Here is a 21065-nt window from a genome sequence, read left to right as displayed (position 1 = left end):
GGTGAAAATCTAACCATTGTTTGTAACTCAACTGAAGGAGTAGTTTGCATTCTACTCCAGTGTTTCTCAAACTCAGAAACTTTAAATTATGTGGACTTCATCTCCCAGAATTCAACAGTAAGCTGGGGAATTCTGGGAGATGAAGTCCACACAGCTTAAAGTTCCTGAAGTTGAGAAACATTTTTCTATATTAGGACGCCATTAGGAATTGAGCTATAATCAAAGAAGGCTCCTACTTTCCACATAATCAAATAAATAATGGCAAGGAGTCTTGGAGAGTCACGAACCAATTAAGCGAACTAATTGTCTCCTGCAAACTCCACTCCTCTTTCGTTCTTCTTTTATTTTCTCTGGGAGGGGCCATTCATTGTCCACCTGTGGCCTTACTCCCAAGTTGACCCTGTTCTTCAGCTGTTCCCTTGTCTGGCAATGCTGCGCATGTGCACATTTGGAACAGGCTCCAGCTGTTCGTCTGCCTCACTGATGTCTGACTTTGAAGGCAGTTGATAACTGGCATACGGCTTTGGCCCCCTCTCTGCCTCCGACACAGAGCCCTCATCAGAGCCTTCAGGATTGGCCCATGTTCCTCTCCAACCTCCTCACTGTCCAAATCTGCTCCAGCTCTGCTGGCAATAGTACTTAGACTTATATACCGCTTCATAGAGCTTTACATTCCTCTCTAAGCAGTTTACAGATTTGAGCATATTTTCCCCAACAATCTGGGTCCTCATTTTCCTGGCCTGGGAAGAATGGAAGGCTGAGTCAACCTTGAGCCAGTCAGGATCGAACCTCTGGAGAGAGCAGTGAATTAACAACATATATTATACATTATAAAATGTATCACAAATGAATTTCAAATCAAAACAGAACCACTGTCAGGAGTTACAGGCCTGCTTTCAAATTGTTGTTTCCTTGGATTATATATGATGTACTCTGTTTATTTAGAAAATTCCACCTCATTGGTTTATAGCCAGTAGTGCTAATCAATATACCTCATACTCCGTAGGCAGCAGCAGGGAACATGTGCTCCTTACTGCACACAAGGGATTTTCAGTCCCTCTTTTCTGAAAAATGAACAGATTTGTCCTGCTAATAGCACTGAAAGCCTTCGAAAGGTGCATCACTTTCCATGTTTAATCTGTTCCACAGGCAGAACTTGTTCTGTGCTTGGATTCTTCCTGTTAAATCAACTAACAATTTAAGTGCCTCGTTTTATAGAAAACAATGCCTTTCATTTGCAATCCATTCTAAAACAAAGGGAGCAGAACTCAGTTAATTTGGATATGGTAGAGAACTTATTTGTGAAATGCTAGCTCTTTGCTAAAATAGATACCATATGTGTGTAATTCAGTGTACTTCATTCCCACCCCCCTCTTAAAGGAGAGCCATAATACAATATTATATTGAAACATCCAACTGTGATTTTTTAATCTTAGTTGTATTTTCACCAAATTTGAAAAATATTAAAGTCATAAATCTGATAAAGATTAAAGGTTTTATTCCATTCAGTACCCATAGTGATTGTTTGAAGGAGGATGTGGTATGTAGAGGAACATAATGCTTAATTGCCATGACATTAGAGAAAGAGAAAATCTTCAGATTATTTGAGGAGCTTTGTTTTTCTGTGAGCTGTAAAATCTTTATTTCCCATTTTCTTCCAATTAATTTAGAATTGTGTTAACATCTCACCCTAAATGTGTGAAGTTGATAACGGTGTGAAAGAGCCAGTCCACAGGTCCAAGTGTATGATTTGATCTTCTTTGAGGTGATTTCAGAAAAGGAGTTGATTGTGCTGAAAAGTGTTAGCTTGTCTATTGGTGTCATTAGAGTCCTTCACATAAAGAATGATTTTGTTGAAATCCTATCTATCTATCTATCTATCTATCTATCTATCTATCTATCTATCTATCTATCTATCTATCTATCTATCAATCATCTATCTATAAGGCAAATACCACTCACATATCATGAAATCTCCAGAACTGTAAAGCCTAAAAACTTGAATTTTGGCACGTATGTTCCTCTTAGCTTCTAGGTGCTCGCTAAGAAAGGATTTTTCGAAATGACCATCAAATCATTAGTATTTATTATATTGTAATTAACACCCTCTAATACTAAGGAGTTCTACTCCCCTTCCCCACCTGAAAAGAACTCTGTTCCTACTGCCAGTTGCCTCATTCTGTTACCTCATTCTGTTACCTCATTTCAAACTGGCAGACGTTCCACTCCTTCACTCAGGAGTGGCGTGGGGCTCCTTACAGTACTAAGCATTGTACCAAAGGCTTTCTAGGAGCCTGGGGAGGGTGAAAATAGCCTCTCCTTCCGTCCCCCAGAGGACTCAGGAGGGCAAAAAAATGGACCTACGGGGAACGCAGAATTCAGGAATGGTGACTTCCGGTTTGTCCCTAGGGCCGATTTTCTACCTCCAGAGCCTTCAGGAGGCTTCCCTAAAGACTCCGGAGGGTAAAAAATGGGGTTCACCGACAAAAGGGTGAACGACAAAACTGCACCCGACTAAACCGCGTCGCTGACATCATCAACAGGGCGACAACAGCGCAGAGACAGAAGCACGCTGTCAACCCTAAACCTAAACTTAACCCCTAACCCTAAACCTAACCCTAAACCTAAACTTAACCCCTAACCCTAAACCTAACCCTAAACCTAACCCTAAACCTAACCTAACCCTATCCCTAAACCTATCGCTAACCCTTAACCTAACCCTAAACCTAACCCTAAACCTAACCCTAAAACTCACCCTTACCTTCAGTTGAATCGGCTTTCTTTCAAAGCGCTATTTAAAGCGCCCTTCTTTCTCTGCACTGGCTGTTGTCGCCACGTTGATGACGTCAGCGACGCAGTTTAGTCGGGCGCGGTTTTGTCGTTCGCCCTTTTGATGGGTCACAGAAAAATGGACCTACGGACAAACCGGAAGTCACCATTCCCAAACTTCATGGTGCTTATTTTTGATCTTCGGAGCCTTCAGGAGGCTTCCCTGAAGGCTCCGGAGGGCAAAACCCGGCCCTACGAGCAAACTGCAATGACTTCCAAGTTCCCAGTAGAGCTGATTTTCGACCTCCGGAGCCTTCAGGGGCCTTCAGGAGGCTTCCCTGAATGTTCTGGAGGGCAATAGCAATAGCAATAGCAGTTAGACTTATATACCGCTTTATAGGGCTTTCAGCCCTCTCTAAGCGGTTTACAGAGTCAGCATATCGCCCCCACAGTCTGGGTCCTCATTTCACCCACCTCGGAAGGATGGAAGGCTGAGTCAACCTTGAGCCGGTGACATTAGAACCACTGAACTGCAGATAACAGTCAGCTGAAGTGGCCTGCAGTACTGCACCCTAACCACTGCGCCACCTCGGCTCTAAGAGCAAACCGGAAATTTGTTCCTGAACTTCTGGTTTGCCTGTGGGGCTGGTATTTTATGCTTTGGAGGCTTCAGGGAAGCCTCCGGAGGGCGAAAAACAGTCTCAAAAGAAGGCTGAAGTCAGCTGACAGGACATCACTTCGTGTGCCCTAACAAATGGCTCCGCGTACCACCTGTGGCACACGTGCCATAGGTTTGCCATCACGGGTCTACGCCTTCCACCTATGGAACTGCTTCCGGACTCAAGGCGGTGGGAGCAATATTCCCTTATGTGTTTCAATCACCAACCACCAGTGAGCCAATTTCTCCTGCATAGCCCGATCACATGGTTTCATTGCGAAGCACAAGTATCCAGCTAGTAATAAATATACTGCTCCATCAGTGATTGTAATTGTCAAATAAAAAATGTGAACCTGGATTTTTTCCCAAGCAGTAGACAAATAATCAACAGTAAACAACACCCTAGTCAAGGAACTACTAAGGAAAAATTACACTCTCACCAACACAGGCAGGGCAAATTACCTTATATAAACAGATCCCATTCCCTTCTCAGCATGAAGTTGTTACCTAGTTGGATAAGAAAATATCTGCAAACAACTAAACTCAGAGAACACAAAGAACCGTACAGTTCAACCTGACATACAGATTTTCCTCTTCTATTGATTGTGGATCTTGTTAAAATCAGGATTAAGTGTTACCACTATTCCAGGTGATTGACTGGCCTATAGCACTATTGGATATACCTGATCCATGAATGTCCATGGATAATTGGCAAAGGTACAACATAAAATCAAGTATAATTGTTTGATTAACGTAACACTAGAACTCGAGATTCCGGTGATTATAATTAATTGATATAATTTCAATTTTGCATCAACAATACATGTTGGCCATTAGTTTCCCTGACTTTGGCTGAGATTAGATGATTTCATGGGTAAATCTATGATGACTATATTTAATGTTCAGATTTATAGAAACAATACTATTACATAGCAACTGTTACCAACAACTGGGAATCCTACAGCTAGAAAACTGATGGTTGAAATGGGGGAATTGGACACTGGAACCAACCTTCATTCTGAAACTTTAAATTTGTCCTGATGCTCTTTAATGATACATTATTATGCAATTCCAAGAAAATCATTCCATGTTTATACTGGTTTGGTATTTTTTTTCCTACCTGGAATCAATTTAGATTAAATAAATGCAATTTGTAAGCACAGTTGTTTTTTTCAGATAATAGATGTTACTGTACAGATAGACAAGGACACTTTCTGGAACAAGAATTTGTCTTTTAATACAGACAGGTCCTATTTATCCCTACTTATATTTGACATTTAATCATGAGATCTTTGAGTTTGCTTAAGAAGCTTTGGAGAGATTCTGTTGGTTGAATAATAATTCTTTATTGTCGGTGCACAACATATGTACAATGAGATTGGTTGAGCTCCTTCAACCAACACCTTTGTTGGTGTGCTACAATGAGCCCAAGAAGTTGTGTATTTTGGGGCAATTTGAAATTCTTGGTTTACATGGCAGAGAGTTCCATTTTATACATCGTGATGATTATCTTCCAATACGTTTTGTATTTATTTCAATGTAAGATGCTCTACAGTTATCTGTTTCTACCATTTGGAGTTCTGGGTTACTTTTTTTACTCCTTTGAATAATGTTGCTACTCCGTTCCTTTTGTGGACAGCTGCGTTATTGCTTTGGTAGTGAAGTACTTGGTTTTTGTGGGATGTTTTTCAGATGTAGCTTTTTTGCCAGTTTCCTCTGTTGATGTTCATAAAAGTTGTGAGGGTTTTGTTATTTTTTTTAACCTCTGTTCCTTTTTTATCATAAAAAATGAATTGTTTACCTAATGCATCCATATTTGGGGCTGAATGTAGTGGATTGTCAGATGAGTAAAGATGAGATGAGTAAATCCATATGTGTTCTTCTGATTTGTATCTATATTGGTCCATTGAAGTGGAAGTAAACGGTGAGCAAAGATCAATAAATACCCTGAGCCAAATTTCACATATTCTATTGTCTGGTGCTGCTGCCATTAATAAGCTCCACACCAAGCTAGTTCCTGGATGCTCTTGCACATCGAATGCACTTCATCTGTTGTGACTGGGAGGATTGTGGTTAACTGCAAAATCAATGTTGTGCTGTCCCATGCAATCCTCAGATTGCACATTGATCATCCTTAATGCTGTGGGAGAGAAAATGAGAGTCCTCATGTTAGAAATGTTTGAAACAGTGTGTGATATTTGTCTCATTTTACCAAATAGCAACATCAAGTTGTCTAACCAGAACCTGAAGTCAACTAGCTGCAGTCAAGGGCAGAAAAATAGTAGGAGACAGATAAATGCCAAATGTTATGCGAATATAGTACATCTGATCATTCATAAACCAAATGCTACAGTTTTCATTTGTAGATATAATCTTCATTTACTGGTAAATTGGCCCTTTACAGCCTAAAGGGCCAATTTACCAGTAACTACTGCATTGTCAAAACTTATATTCTCTAAAACATAATGCTTTTTTAAATGGTGGTAGATTTCATGAGTACAGTCATTAAGCATGTATGCTATCAGTCAGTGGTGGGATTCAATTTTTTTACTATGGGTTCTGTGGGCGTGGCTTGGTGGATGCGGCTTGGTGGGTGTGGCAGAGGAAGGATACTGCAAAATCTCCATTCCCTCCCCACTCCTGGGGAAAGGATACTTCAAAATCCCCATTCCCTCCCCACCCCACTAACCTGCTTTCCAGCTCCGTTCCCCTGTGCAGGGCAACAGAAGAAGATCCAGCCAATCAGCTGGGACTCGAGAGGCAGCAATAGATAGGGGCGGGGCCAGTCAGAGGAGGTATTTGCCTGTTCTCTGAACTACTCAAAATTTCTGCTGTCGGTTCTCCAGAAGCAGTCAGAACCAGCTGAATACCACTTCTGCTATCAGTGTAACAGATTAAATTTAATTAAGACAATTATTAAACTAGGGAGAGTGATGCTTTAAGTCAAAGTTTACCCAGTTTGTTTTGCTGGTCTTTTCTTGTTTTAGAAGCTGTAAATGTTCAAACCTTGGATAAACTGCTCAATGCCAAGGAGGTTAAGCTCCAGAAAGGCTGTAGCAACATCACAAATGAATCAGTGAAACTTATCCTCTGTCCCTTAAGAACCATTTGTAAAATATGTCAGGTTTCTTGTCCTCTTAAACTATATCCTATCTTAGACAATACAAACTGCTACATACAGTGTAGTCCCAAGGAAAAATGTTGTAGGAAACCAAATGAATCTGGCCTTGCAGAGAAAGCAAGTTAGGTTTTTGTTCAAGTACAGGCAATTAACAGCCAGCTATGATATCTATATTTTAACAAACCAGCCAGTAATTGCTTTATCATATTGCATTTTATATTCAACATTTATGCATTATTCAGGGGCAGTAGTGTATGAATTGTTCAGTTGCCTGAGAAATATAATGGGAGATAAAACTTTTAAAAATACATGAGCAATCATAATGGGTGGTTTATTATCATACTAATAACTTTTGCTGGTTGAGTCCGTTATTACTTCCGAGATAAATCTAACTTTTGATTGAAATTATCTGCATAACAATAATGTGCATAACAAGCTTTGGCTTGCAAAAAAATGCAGGGTTTTAGTCAGTTAATTCTACAAAAAGAGAGTATGAGTATTTGCCATTCTCGGTAGATAACAAACCATTCTACATTCAACCATTGTAAACGTTTTTGAGAGAAAGTGGGGAGGGGCAGATTACATTGAAGTCTGGAATTAAAAAGTAACTTTATGTCCATGTAGGAGAAATTAGGGAAGAGTTTTATTTGTTTGCAAACATACTAAAGACCTCTTAATCCTAATAATTTTCTTTCTTTCTATCTATCTATCTATCTATCTATCTGTCTGTCTGTCTGTCTGTCTGTCTGTCTACCTACCTACCTACCTACCTACCTACCTACCTACCTACCTACCTATCTATACATACATACGTGCGGTGGCTCAACAGCTAAGACTGAGCTTGTCAATCAGAAAAGTCGGCAGCTCAGCAGTTTGAATCCCGAGTGCCGCGTAACAGAGTGAGCTCCCGTTACTTGTCCCAGCTTCTGCCAACCTAGGAGTTTGAAAGCACATAAAAAATGCAAGTAGAAAAATAGGGACCACTTTGGTGGGAAGGTAACAGCGTTCCGTGCGCCTTCATCATTCAGTCATGCTGGCCACATGACCACGGAGACGTCTTCGGACAGCGCTGGCTCTTCAGCTTTGAAACGGAGATGAGCGCCACCCCCTAGAGTCGGGAACAACTAGCACATATGTGTGAAGGCAACTTTTACCTTTACTTATTTGATAAAAGATGCCCTATTTCAGTCAGTTGTACGTCATCATCTGAAGTTATATGACTTGTGCAGAACCCACTAAAGGATTAAAATGGCTTTATATATAGACATAATGAGTTTTATACAGTTTTGACAGCTGCAAGATATGGTTTTGCCAACAAGCTGAGGGTCCATTCAATTTGTTCAAAAATAGCATCCTGGTCTGAACTTTGCCCTGAGCCAAGTAGCCTGCCAGTTTCAAAACATCTAATTCCCAAGTGCATACTTGCTTATTTATCCCACGCTGCTCTTCCTTAATACAATATGTGCTTTCTATTTTGGGCACAGTGTTTACATCAGTCTTGTTTAGATGGCCCATCCAGACATTATGTGGACAGACTTTATGTGTAGATAAATGCTCTACTGCACCCAATAGTCTAATAAAAAAAACTTATTTTCATTTATATGTTTCTAACTTTAGAAGTATTATTTTGAACATGGTAGTGCTTTGCCAACATCACAGTGGCAGAACAGATTACTTAAGCTGTTAACATTGGGATTTATTTTTCTCAACAGTATGATTAAAACACTCATGACTTTATATAACTTCTCTTTCTTTCCAACAAACCAAATATTAATTTCTCTGGACATAATTGAAACAATTATGTGACTTGGTGCAGTGTTTTTCACACACCCCATCATTATTCTGGGAGAAATGACTCTGTACTATAGGAGAGCTTTCATTTGTTTTAATAAATTAGATGTGTATCCTGCCTGTTCTCTGAATGTAATTGCATTTTCCTCATTACTGCGCATGGGAGAGAAACATGGCTGCCGAGTTCGCCGCTCTGGCTCCGTACTGAAAGAAAACCCGTGGAGAGGAGGAATTTGCGCTCTGGAGCTGAGCCGAGGAAGGCTGGGGTGGTGTGAACTTCTTGCGGTCCTGGAGCTGGCAGTGGACCGGCAAATTTTTACTCCTCCGAGCTGCTAGCTCCGAAAGACGACGGCACCATTGATGCCGCTGACGCCACCCAACGCCGCGGCCCAGCTGGTCTGAGAAGCCTGACCTCCCCCTTCGTGTTTGCTGCCTGACCGCCGCGACTACAACCTCCGCTGTGCCGCTGGCTTGCCGTTACCGGCTCGAAAACGCCGCGGCTTGCCGCGGCTCAGCTCAGCTGTTACGGGACTTGTGGCCGAGCTGCCAGGGGAACTTTGATCTTCCCCCGACTATTGTTGGCTGCTGCGGCCCTCTGTTGGCTTGCTGGCTCGCTGGCTGTGGGAGCGCTGTGAGAACGCCGCGGCTTAGCGACTTAGTGGGTTGGAAGATTGTTCGACCTAACTGCTTTTGGGGGGAGCCTGTTTTAGCTCTCCGGTCTGCTGAGGCCCCTTGAGAACGCCCGGGCCCAGCCACTGAATGGGGCACTCCCCCCCCTCCTTCCACCTGGGATGAGCTTTCTTTTCTTTATCTTTGGGCTTAAATTACTAAGGGGGTTGTTGCTGTGAACGGACTTGTACACTAGGCCTTTGCCCACCATGATTGGCCTTCCGGCTCTTGTTGCTGCTGTCGATATCCGGACCTACCCTACCTTTCAACCACCCTCCCCTTTGGACTGCATTGAACTTTCCAGAGGGGGTGATCAATATGACAGGTCGCTTGATGAGATCTGGAAGCTGGCTTGCTGCCACTGTGACCTGTCTAGATCCCCCCCCTTTCACTCCATCTAACCCAGCCTTCCTCAAGGTGTGGCCTCTCCCCTGTCGGGTGTGTCTTAGAACCTGGAGAAAAGGAGAGAGGCGGAACACCCCTCTTGGACCATATATTTCTTTTACCATATGTTATACTGGACTCTCTACTGGTCTTGGCAGAAGATATAAACCTTGTACGGACTTCGCGCGCCCGCGCAATTTTTAATCTGGTATGGTGAGTGCATGGGATTGTATGTGATTGAGTGAATGATCCCACTTTTTATTGCTATTACCGCTGTATTTTCTGTGTTTTTAATTATTAGGTGGGGACTGCTTGTGTGAGTGAATGAGTATGTTTGATTCGGAGGACCTGCCGGGGAATGTGGGGGTCACTGGGTGGTCGGGGGGGACCATGGACACGGGAGTGGGCCGGAGCATTACGGTCGTAATGGGGAGGGGCAGATATGGTGGGGACTTTAGGGCTGGCCATTACCGGGGAAGGAGGGCTCGCTACGTCACAGAGATCCCTCCTTCCGGCCCTATGAGTTCCACTCTGAGGCCAGATGGCGCGAGTAATCAGGACCCTGGTCTCAGGCTGTTGTCGCTAAATGCCAGGTCTGTAGTTCACAAGGCTCCCCTCGTCCGGGACTTAATTTTAGACGAGAGGGCAGACCTGGCATGTATTACTGAAACCTGGCTGGGCCCAGAGGGAGGAGTCCCCCTCGTAGAGATGTGCCCAGAAGGATTTCAGGTGCTTCATCAGCCGAGAGCCCAGGGAAGGGGTGGGGGTGTGGCTATTGTTATCCAGGAGTCTCTAGCACCTCTTGGATCCCTGCTCTGGAGCTTGTCGGGTGTGAGTCCCTACTTGTGAAGTTGGACCTCAAGGGTCAAGTGGGTTTGCTGTTAACGTACCTGCCTCCCAACAGCGTTGCAGCAGCCCTCCCCTCGCTCCTCGAGTCGGTAGCCGAGCTAGCAATTGAGTTCCCCAGGCTTATGGTCCTGGGGGATTTCAATTTGCCTTCGCTCGGTGAACACTCTGATGGGGCGCAGGAGTTCATGGCTTCCATGACAGCCATGGGCTTGACCCAAGTAATTCGGGGCCCAACCCACTCAGCGGGTCACACGCTCGACCTCGTATTCCTCTCGGAGCAGTGGATTTATGATCTTGGTCTGAGGGGTAATGAGATCATACTCCTGTCGTGGTCAGACCACTGCCTACTGAGGCTCGACTTTCGGAGGCCAAACCCCCACTGTAGGGAGGAGGAACTGGCCAGGTGGTTCCGCCCCAGGCGACTTATGGACCCCTTGAGGTTCCAGACGGAGCTTGGGGTTATTCCTGATACTCTCGCCCACAGTCCGGTGGAGACTCTGGTTGTTGCCTGGAACTCGGCAGCATCGGAGTCTCTTGACCGGATTGCGCCACTACGGCCACTCCGAGGCGGTGGATCCCGGAGGCCTCCTTGGTTTACCGAGGAGCTCCGGGAGAGGAAGCGCCGGAGGAGACGCCTAGAGCACCTATGGAGGTCCGATAAATCCGAATCGAACCGAGCTGCGCTGGCTACCTGTTGATCTCCGGGTGCGCTTCAAGGTGCTACTTACCACCTATAAAGCCCTTCATGGTAATGGATCTGGGTACTTGAGAGACCTCCTCCTGCCAATCACCTCCTCGTGACCAATTAGATCACACAGATTAGGCCTCCTCCGAGTTCCATCTGCCAGTCAGTGTCGACTGGCGACTACGCGGAGGAGAGCCTTCTCTGTAGTAGCTTCGACCCTTTGGAACGATCTCCCGGTGGAGATCCATACCCTCACCACCCTCCAGACCTTCTGCACAGCCCTTAAGATCTGGCTATCCCGTCAGGCCTGGGGTTAGATTGCAATCTGTCCCCACCCGAATGATGAATGTCGTGTTTTATTTTTAATTATGTATTGTTTTATGTCTCACTGTTTGTATTCCCCTCCCCATGAATTGTAAGCCGCCCTGAGTCCCCCCAGGGAAAAGGGCGGCCTATAAATAAACTTTTCAATTCAATTCAATTCAATTAGAGTCACCCCCTCATTATACTCAGTGGTGGGATTCAGCCAGTTCGCACCTATTTGGGAGAACCAGTTGTTAACTTTCTAAGCAGTTCGGAGAAATGGTTATTGGAAGAAATCTCCTTTTGTTTTTTCCCCCACTTTACAGGGTTAATCCTATAAGGAAGGCAGGACGGAAACATTCTGGTGTTGTTTCCAGCCTAATCTTTATTGCCCTGCTTACACAAACTGCCTCTCCAGTTAACCCTTATTACATTGTAACAGCTAAGGTGAAGCGCCTATTGATGTGAGTGAAGTTGAATTGGCCACACCCATGCAGTCACATGATCACCAAGCCATGCCTACCCAGCTGGTCATTAGAGCAGGTTGATAAATTATTTGAATTCCCCACTGATTATACTATACCAGTTCTGTGAAAAAGAGTCAGCAAACAAAATGGTTAATGAAACCTGGATCTTTGTGATTCCACTCAACAAGGGTACCAAGATTCTGCCACACTGAATGGAAAATAAGACAATATTTGTTTCCTTTCTCTATTTGTGCATATGGTTCCTATTCAATTTGATCAACAGTTGAATCACACCATGAAACAGGCAAATAAGAAAGTATTCTTCACCGCACCAAGGCAGCTCAGTTCCCAAAACATATGGTCCATGAGCTTCCCCGTTGTTCATCCAGAATCTGAATAGACTACCTCAAACTGCCTAATGTCATTAGCGATCATTTTAGTTCATATGAATTTGACAGAGCTAATGACCAAAACCTTTTGAACCAAGAACAAAAGAATGTCAGATTAAATGATGCAGATATGGAATGTATTCAGGCTCATTTATTTCCTGCTGTTTTTCCTCCTCTCCTCCTTCTGTATTCAGGGGAGGAGATTGAAAACCTGTGATGCTCATCTGCTTTTTCAGTTATCACCTTGGATTTTATCTTTCTCAGCTGGGCGGATTCATATCTCTCACTTATATGATCTGAGGGACTTCATATTATAGCAGTTAGCTAGCCAGAGAAAGATGCATGTATGAATTTCAACTGACTTTCACATTCTATCCCCTTAGAGTAACAGTGTTGTCTATCCCTTTGGATTTGTGGCTAAGACGATGAGCTTGTTGATCAGAAAGATTGGCAGTTTGGCGGTTCTAATCCCTAGCATCACATAACGGAGTGAGCTCCCGTTACTTGTCCCAGCTTCTGCCAACCTAGCAGTTCGAAAGCATGTAAAAATGCAAGTAGAAAAACAGAAACCACCTTACCTTCCCATCAAAGGCACAGCCACTGAGCCACCGTATCCCTCATATTTATTCTAGAGGAGCACACAAATCTAAAGTTGCAATCACTTGAAATAGCCAACTTATAAGTTCTTCCAGGCACTCTGTTATTGGTGGAAAGCCAGGCAATGCTAATGACAGAGTTGATTTATCAGCTCTCATTTCACCTGGTTGCAGCTGTTCTTCAGTTAGCCATGCTAGTTATCAAACTTAGCCTACTGCAGTGAGCTTCCATGTTGGCATGAGTAAAATATCCAAACCATCTGACATTTTACATCCTTGGCTGTCTATTTGTTTCTGAACTCAGGTTCAAGTGTTATGTTGCTCTCTTGCTCCATTAATGTATAGAAAACAAAGTTCTAAAAAGGGTGAATTTCTAAACAGGACCAGGAAGACGTTTCTCTTGGTGTGTGCTACGATCTCAGCCCAATCTCTCTCCCTCCCTCTTTTTCTCCCCCTCTCTCCCTCCCTCCCTCAGTCTCTCTCTCTCCCCCCTCTCTCTCCCCCCCTCTCTCTCACACACACACCAGACACCAATCTCTAACATCGTTATTTACAATCATTCTCATAGGCCGATAGGTATTATTAGAAAATAAAAATAATGATTTGATTGGAAGTTGGTATAATCTTCCTGCTACCAATAGCCCTTGTGTGTTGCAAAGTATCCACATATGAGTGGCATGAAGAAATATCTTCCCTGTGCCCTCTGATACATCAGTGTCAGAAATGGTATTCAGCAAGTTCTGACCAGTTTTGGAGAACCGGTAGCGGAAATTTTGAGGCCCCGGCCTATCTATTCCCTGCCTCCCAAGTCCCAGCTGATCGGGAGGAAATGGGGATTTTGCAGTATCCTTCCCGTACCATGCCCACTAAGCCATGCCCACCAAACCATGCCACACTCACTAAGCCACACCCACAGAACTGGTAGTAAAAAAAATTGAATCCCACTACTAATCAGTGTTTTGTGAGAAATGGCAGAAGATGCTCTCAAAATTCTATACCTGGCTTAAAACCATTGCCACTTTTTGGCTTACATCTAAAGAATCCCATTCAAACATTAAAATAAGTTATGAAGGTCTTTCTCCTATGCCCCATAAGAAAGAGGAGAAAGATTGATAGCGACATATTTTCTGTCTCCTATTTTGTTTTAATTTTTTTTTGCTTAAGGAGGACCCTAAAAATATTTTGATTTCAAAATTCAAATGCAGAGTAGAAAGCAATAAGGAGGAAGGACAAGGTTGTAGAGCAGTGGTTCTCAACCTGTGGGTTGGGACCTCTTTGGGGGTCAAACGACCTTTTCACACGGGTCGCCTAAGACCATTGGAAAACACATATTTTTTTAAAAAAAATACAGAAAACATAAAATAATTTTATGGTTGGGGGTCACCACAACATGAGGAACTGTATTAAAGGGTCGTGGCATTAGGAAGGTTGAGACCCACTGTTGTAGAACAATGATTGAGAAGACTTTCTGCTCCATTCCTCAGAAGGTATCTCCCAACCCAAGTTTCCTGCACAACTATACAGGCAACTGGACATATCATTCAACACAATTCCCTAGTCCTGAAGGATATATAGTTAGTGCTCAAGTTACAGCAGTTTATTTAGTAACCAAAGTTACAATGTCACTAAAAAAAGTGACTTATGAGTTGTAGCATCCCCATAGTCACATGATCAAAACTTAGTTGCTTGGCAACTCACTGGTTGCAGTGTCACAGGGTCATGTGACCACTTTTGGCAACCTTCTGACAGGCAAAATCAATAGGAAACCAGAATCACTTAATAACTGCATTACTAACTTAACCATTGCAGTGATTGACTTAGCAACTGCGGCAAGAAAGGTTGTAAAATGGGGCAAAATTCTCTTAACAAATGTCTTGCTTAGCCACAGAAATGTTGGACTCAATTGAGGTCGTAAGTCGAGGACTCCCTATCTTCTTTGGCAGCTAAAAGAGAGAAACCAACATTTACCTCTTCTTTTGGCTAGAATCTTTATACATATACTTAGTGAGAGATACATTTGATTGACGTGTTTATTGCCACTGCAGCCAAGCAAATAAAAATAATAACATTTTTTATTATATGGGCACTGTTTTAAATTTGTTTTTGAGCTGCCTTGTGCATTTTTACTAAATGAAAGTGCAGGTATAATTTTAAATGAATGTCAAATGGAAAAACACATTTTTGCATCAGTCAGATCAGTCGAATTGCTAGCTTAACAGAGCATTTGTTTACTATCTCAAAAGCACCATTCTATGCATGGTGCACAAGAGAACAGCTATCTAATAATCCATTTCAATTTATGTGTAAACAAACAAATGGATAATTAAAACTCAATAAACCATAGAATCATTGTTAGCATTATTTATTGTTTCATTTTCCATCAGTGCATTTCTCAACAACAACAACACATAACTCCAAAGTTAAAAAGTAGATATGCCCTGTTATCATTTTCAACTATTTTTACTTAAAATGATTCAATATTCTAATCCTTTGGGTATTTTTTTTAATCAGAAGACATTTTTAATTTATTTGCTGATATCTCCAATATATCTTCTTTTAAAAAAAATAAAATTTATTCATAGACACATTTTTGAAAAACAGTGCATTGTCAGAGTATACCGTTTACAAATAAAAAACATCAAAAAAGAAGAGTGGTGTTAAACATTGGCATACAAGCTAATAACAATAATAATGATATAGTAACAATAGTATAACCAAAAAGCTTTTAGGTAAGTTTCTTCTTACATTAAAGTATTGTCATTATTTACCTTCTTATTTGCAGTACTAACATTTATAATCTTACTTTTCTCTCATTCCTACCTCTTCCTTCTATCCATTCATAGATTTTTTTCCAAATCATATAATATTCCGTGTCTTCTTGATATTTAATTTTAAAGGTTAATCTAACCATTTTGGCACAGTCAAAAAAATTTCAAATTACAGCCTATGCTAGGGGGGTATTCACATTTTTCCAATATTTCGCATATATGATTCTTGCTGCTGTCAGTATGTGTAAAACTAAATATGTGGTCCCTTTATCATAGCCTTCTGGTAGTTATGCCTACCCTGTTTCCCCGAAAATAAGACCTCCCCGGATAATAAGCCCAATCGGACTTTTGAGTGCATGCACTAAAATAAGCCATCCCTTGAAAATAACTCCTCCCCAAAAATATTCCAACAGAGCAGCAGCCATGAGGTAGCCACACTCACCTCCTCCTGCACCTCAAAAATAATAAGACATCCCTGAAAATAAGGCCAGGTGCTTATTTCAGGGTTCAAAAGAAAATAGGGCCCTGTCTTATTTTCGGGGAAACATGGTAGAAGACATGTTTCTGGTTTCAACTCAATATTCAGTTTGATTTTCATTTCCAGCCAGTTTTGTATTTTCTCCCAATATTCTCTTGCTTCACTATATGTCCACCACGTATGGTAAAAGGTGCCTGGGGTCTGACTGCATTTCCAACACTTAGCAGACAACGCTACTAAACATTTTTGCCAGTCTTGCAAATAGGTTTTTTTTTTTAATCAGAAGACATTTTTAATTTATGTGCTGCTATTTCCAGCATATCTTCTAACAAATGTTCAAGAAACATACATTTCTCTCTGCTGTACAGATGATTGTAACTTCGCACAAAGTTCAATCTGCTACACCAATATCAGACTTTAAAGTCAGGTGCTGGCAACCCTCCACCAATTTACATAAATCAGTTTTCTGCATTATTAGACAACATTGTTTGAAGAGCCAAAAGGCAGCAGAAAAATTCAAATTACTACCAAGCTATAAAATAGGAACAAATAAGAAGTTTGAACTGGAATAATTGATGTAGAAGATCAATGGAATGAAAATTGAGAAAAGGCAATGCAGGCCGGATCTCTGAGGAACCAGTTCAAAATATGTATGCATGTATGCATTCTTATATAATCAAATCAAAGCATATGGCCATTCAAACTCCAAAACTGTGACTCTGAGCAATTAATACAGAATTGCAACCAGTACAAAAATAATATGGCAGACAACAACTGCAGGACAACAATCTCCTTCTGAGGATGACTGCCTGAGCAGGAGTTCCAATCAAATGAATATTAGCCAGCCAGTATACAATAACTAATAGTAAGGTCTGAACATCTCTGGGAGGAAAATTATAGCCATTCTAAATTCAAAGGCCACTATTACATAGAGCACAAAAAAGAACACAGACATAACAACTAGCCCTAGTAGAATAATCTTGGCATGATGGATTGCCATGTGTGAGATTTTTGTAGAGGAACATTGCTTAATAAAAAAAATACCTAGAGATATTAATCTTTGAAAAGTTATGGACTGGATTAAATAACAAAAAACACTAATTATTATTTTTCATATCATTTTATGAATTTCTTAAAGAATGTATTCCAAAGAGTTACATTCCTGTAGAACTGGACTCACAACTCTCTCTCTCCCTCCCCCTCCCTCCCCCCTCTCTTTTTTGTCTGTCTGTCTATCTATTTAATGAAATTTGCATGAAATTTTATTTCAAGAGATGATAATGTCAACTTTGTTTAGAATTTTTCTCTCTCAACATGTGCTCATATTTACTACATGTTGATTTATTTTTAGTAATACCCTGTTTTCCCGAAAATAAGACCTCCCTGGATAATAAGCCCAATCGAGATTTTGAGTGCATGCACTAAAATCAACCCTCTCCCAAATATCAGCCCTCCCCCAAAATATTGCAACACAGCAGCAGCCTTAAGGTGACCACACTCACCACCTCCTGCACCTCAAAAATAATAAGATCTCCTTGAAAATAAAGCCAAGCACTTATTTCGGGGGTCAATAAGACAGGGTCTTATTTTTGGAGAAACATGGTACTAATTCATTTATTCTTTTCTTAAACTTGTATGACACTCATCTTTGCTAGAGAGAACTCTAGATGGCTTACCAGCCACAAAAGGAGTAAGATAAACCATTAAATAATAAACATTAACACTAAAATTAACATAAAAGTCAACCACTATGGTAAGGAAGGGAGCATGACACACATAGGGAGAATATCTTAGTCTCTTGGTCTTCTAGAAGGGTGTGGTTGACTTGGCTACAATTTGGCACTCTGTTGTGCCACATTGTTGTGGTTGGCTTGGCTACAATCTGCCACTCTATGGGAGATGGGAGATGGTGCAAGAGAGAAAAAGTGTTCTTACACTTGGTTTTTAGTCTTCGTTTAATTCTAATTGTTTTTATATTTATGTGTAATCTGCTCAGAGTCACTTAGACAATGAGGTGAATGGCATATGAATACAATAAATAAATGAGATCTCATACTCTTGGTTTCAAGTGACTGTAGCATACTGACACAATTCAGATGAATGGCAGATGCAAGTTATTCCTGGAAACTCCTTTTTTCCCCTGCTGTCACCAGACGTATTGATGATAGAGTAGAGTAGAGTAGAGTAGAATACAATTGAATTGAATTGAATTCTTTATTGGCCAAGTATGATTGGACACACAAGGAAATTGTCTTTGGTGCATATGCTCTAAGGAGAATAAAATACATTCATCAAATAAAATAAAAAATACAACACTTAGTGATAGTCAAGGTTACTAATAAGCTATCAAATCATACTAGTAAACAAATAAAACAATATAAATTGAAAGATATAATCAACATAGTTATAGTCATAAATGGGGAGAGATAGATACTAGCAAGGAAGAGAAGAATAATAGTAATACAGTCTTAATAAAGGAGATTGAGTGGTCCATGAAAGTAACATTTACCTGCTGAGTTTCTTTCCACAGGTGCAAGAACCGAAGAACTGTGGCTTCAGATTGATCTGCTTGACTTGGTGACTCTATTTATTTAAGACAAAAAACAATGACCAGTCAACCAGCCGAGTCTCCAATCTTTAACTGTCTTTGTAAGCAACCTAAGGATGGAGTACGCTGCCTTTTGATAACCATGACTCAAAGTTGTCCCATTCTTGTCTTTTCCCTTACCTTTAGGCTTCTGAAAAAGGAAGAAAATTTTATCTTCATTCCTCGGTCCCGTGAAGAGCTTCCAGACAACTTTCCAAAGGAAATCCCTGGGATTTGTTATTTCCTGGAGGTCAGAACTGGTCAGAAGCAGCCAAAGTCTTCTGTCGCATCTGCCAGAGTGAGAAAGATCTCCTACAACATTGGCACCATGTTCCTTCGGGAAACGAGCCTATGAAGCCTGTTGCAGATCAAAGACTCATCAAAAAAGCACAAGCCCAGAACTGGGTCATGACAAGAGAGAGAGAGGAGATGCTTTCTTTTTCACTGCATTGTTCCAAGGAAAGCAGTAAAAGCTGTGTGAAATGTCAGGCAATAATTCTTTTTAAAGGTGGGTGATTGTTGTCAGTAAACAAACTGGAAAGTGGCAAACAAGGGAGCAGGGATTCCTTTTCTTTCTTTTCTTTTTTTTTTACAAAATTCAAATTAAAATTAAAATATTTCTCTGTTGCCAGAGATCCTATTGATCATAAATGTCAGTACGGCGGGGGTTTATTTGATTTTGTTTTTAAAAAGGAATCTAAGTTAAACAACTGCGCTTGTGGAGATATCCCAATAAGTCAGAGGTACCGTGTTTCCCCGAAAATAAGACAGGGTCTTATTTTCCTTTGACCCCCCCCAATAAGTGCTTGGCCTTATTTTCGGGGAGGTCTTATTATTTTTGAGGTGCAGATAGCAGCAAGCGTGGTCACCTCATGACTGCTGCTGTCTTGCAAAAAAAATTTTGGGGAGGGCTTCTTTTCAGGGGAGGGTTTATTTTAGCGCATGTGCTCAAAAGCCCGATTGGGCTTATTATCCGGGGAGGTCTTATTTTCGGGGAAACAGGGTAGCTTGTAGCTGCCTAGTTATCATTGGATGCTAACTCCTATCCACTAACATGGCCACGGTCATACCATATATTAACATTAAGAGGGACCGGGGTTGCTAACCATAACATCCATTAAAATAGAGTACTTTGTGGGTTGTGTTGCTTTCTTCTGAAACGGGCCATTGTTGTATGCAAGTGTGGACTCCTTGCTACTGTTCTTACCCTCTTTTTATCTCGATAGAATCAGGATTCTCCTGATCTTTTAATCACGTGCACCTAAACAATTTATACAAGAGTTGTAAACAGTGTTAAGCCAAAGTTCAACCAGAGATTTCTCAGCTTATGATACATTCCTACATTTGAAGGATTTCTTGCTGTGGGTGAAAACATTTCTGGTTGATTGCTGTTCTTTAACCACTTCGTACAGATATTGTAAAGATTATTTGTAACCTTTTTAGCAGAAGAAAATTTTAATTTGAGATATGATATATTAAGGATTTTACCCTTTTTTAAAAACCTACATTTCACTTTTAGGGCAATATTCTATAGCAAATATGAAGCTGGCCAGCTTGTTTATATTTGATAGGTATCCAATATCTGAAGTTGGATGATTACGATACACAATTTTATTGCAGTCTGCAAAGAATGATATTTTAGTGATTTTCATTTTCTGCCATATGTTTTATCCATCCATGCCCATGTTCACATTATTCGTGTTAATAATAGATGTCCAATATTGGGATAGTATATAAAAAAAGCCATGCTGATCATGTCTGGGGAGATTCTGTCATCCAGGTCATAGTTGTCTCAAAGGTGCTTTTTTTCTTCAAAAGGCACCTGGGCTGGTTTTTTTTCTTTGAGAAAGAAGAAGAAAACATTTTGCTTCTCATCCAAGAAGCTTCATCAGTTCCGATGGCAGGGATTGAATGCTATCAGAACTGATGAAGCTTCTTGGATGAGAAGTGAAACGTCTTCTTTTTTCTTCCTTTTTCAGAAGCCTGAAGATAAAGGGGGGCAAAACATTCCAGTTGCATTTTGAAAGGTGGGGGGAAGCATTTTTGAGACCATGCCAATGTGTCTAGTAGTTGTAAGTAGACTATTCCAAAATGGAATCATCAGTTACCCTTGTAGAATTGTAACCATTTATCCTGTTAATAAACCAGATTAGAAGGCTTCTCGGATATGCTTGTTACACTAAACCTAACTCTAATTAACACTGTTTCTTTCATTAGTAGGTAATGAAATACACCTAAAAGTATGTGATTAGTACTTTACCTCCTGAATACCACATTGTTATGGTATGTCATACCTTTCATTGTGTAGATCACTCTATCTACTATTATCTAGTTACTAGCATGGATTAAAATCTACAGCTATAAATATTGTTGGATTTAGAAAGGTTGGGGAGGGGGGGACTGATACATCTACAATAACTTTCGTGCTTAATCATAATGAGAAACAACCCATACAATAAAATTCAGTCTTTGGAACTTCAAAATATCGATGTTAGTTGTAAAAAAAAAAACATGAATAATGTTCAACCCCTTAGAAAGCTTGATTACATGT

General features: G+C 41.0%; 1 protein-coding gene across 1 annotated transcript in view; it reads left to right on the top strand.

Moving 5' to 3' along the window:
• The window catches only part of GUCY1A2 (guanylate cyclase 1 soluble subunit alpha 2), a 241801-nt gene extending 222471 nt beyond the window's left edge, over positions 1 to 19330 (top strand). Inside the window, exon 8 of the mRNA XM_032220051.1 lies at positions 18662 to 19330. Within this exon, the coding sequence (XP_032075942.1) occupies positions 18662 to 18869 (208 nt within the window). The 3' untranslated portion in view covers positions 18870 to 19330. The remainder of the gene's footprint in view (positions 1 to 18661) is intronic.
• The last annotated feature ends 1735 nt before the right edge of the window (positions 19331 to 21065 follow it).

This window comes from Thamnophis elegans, chromosome 6 (assembly GCF_009769535.1).
Source record: "Thamnophis elegans isolate rThaEle1 chromosome 6, rThaEle1.pri, whole genome shotgun sequence".
Lineage (NCBI taxonomy): Eukaryota > Metazoa > Chordata > Lepidosauria > Squamata > Colubridae > Thamnophis > Thamnophis elegans.
This window is presented reverse-complemented; position numbering and strand designations above follow the sequence as displayed.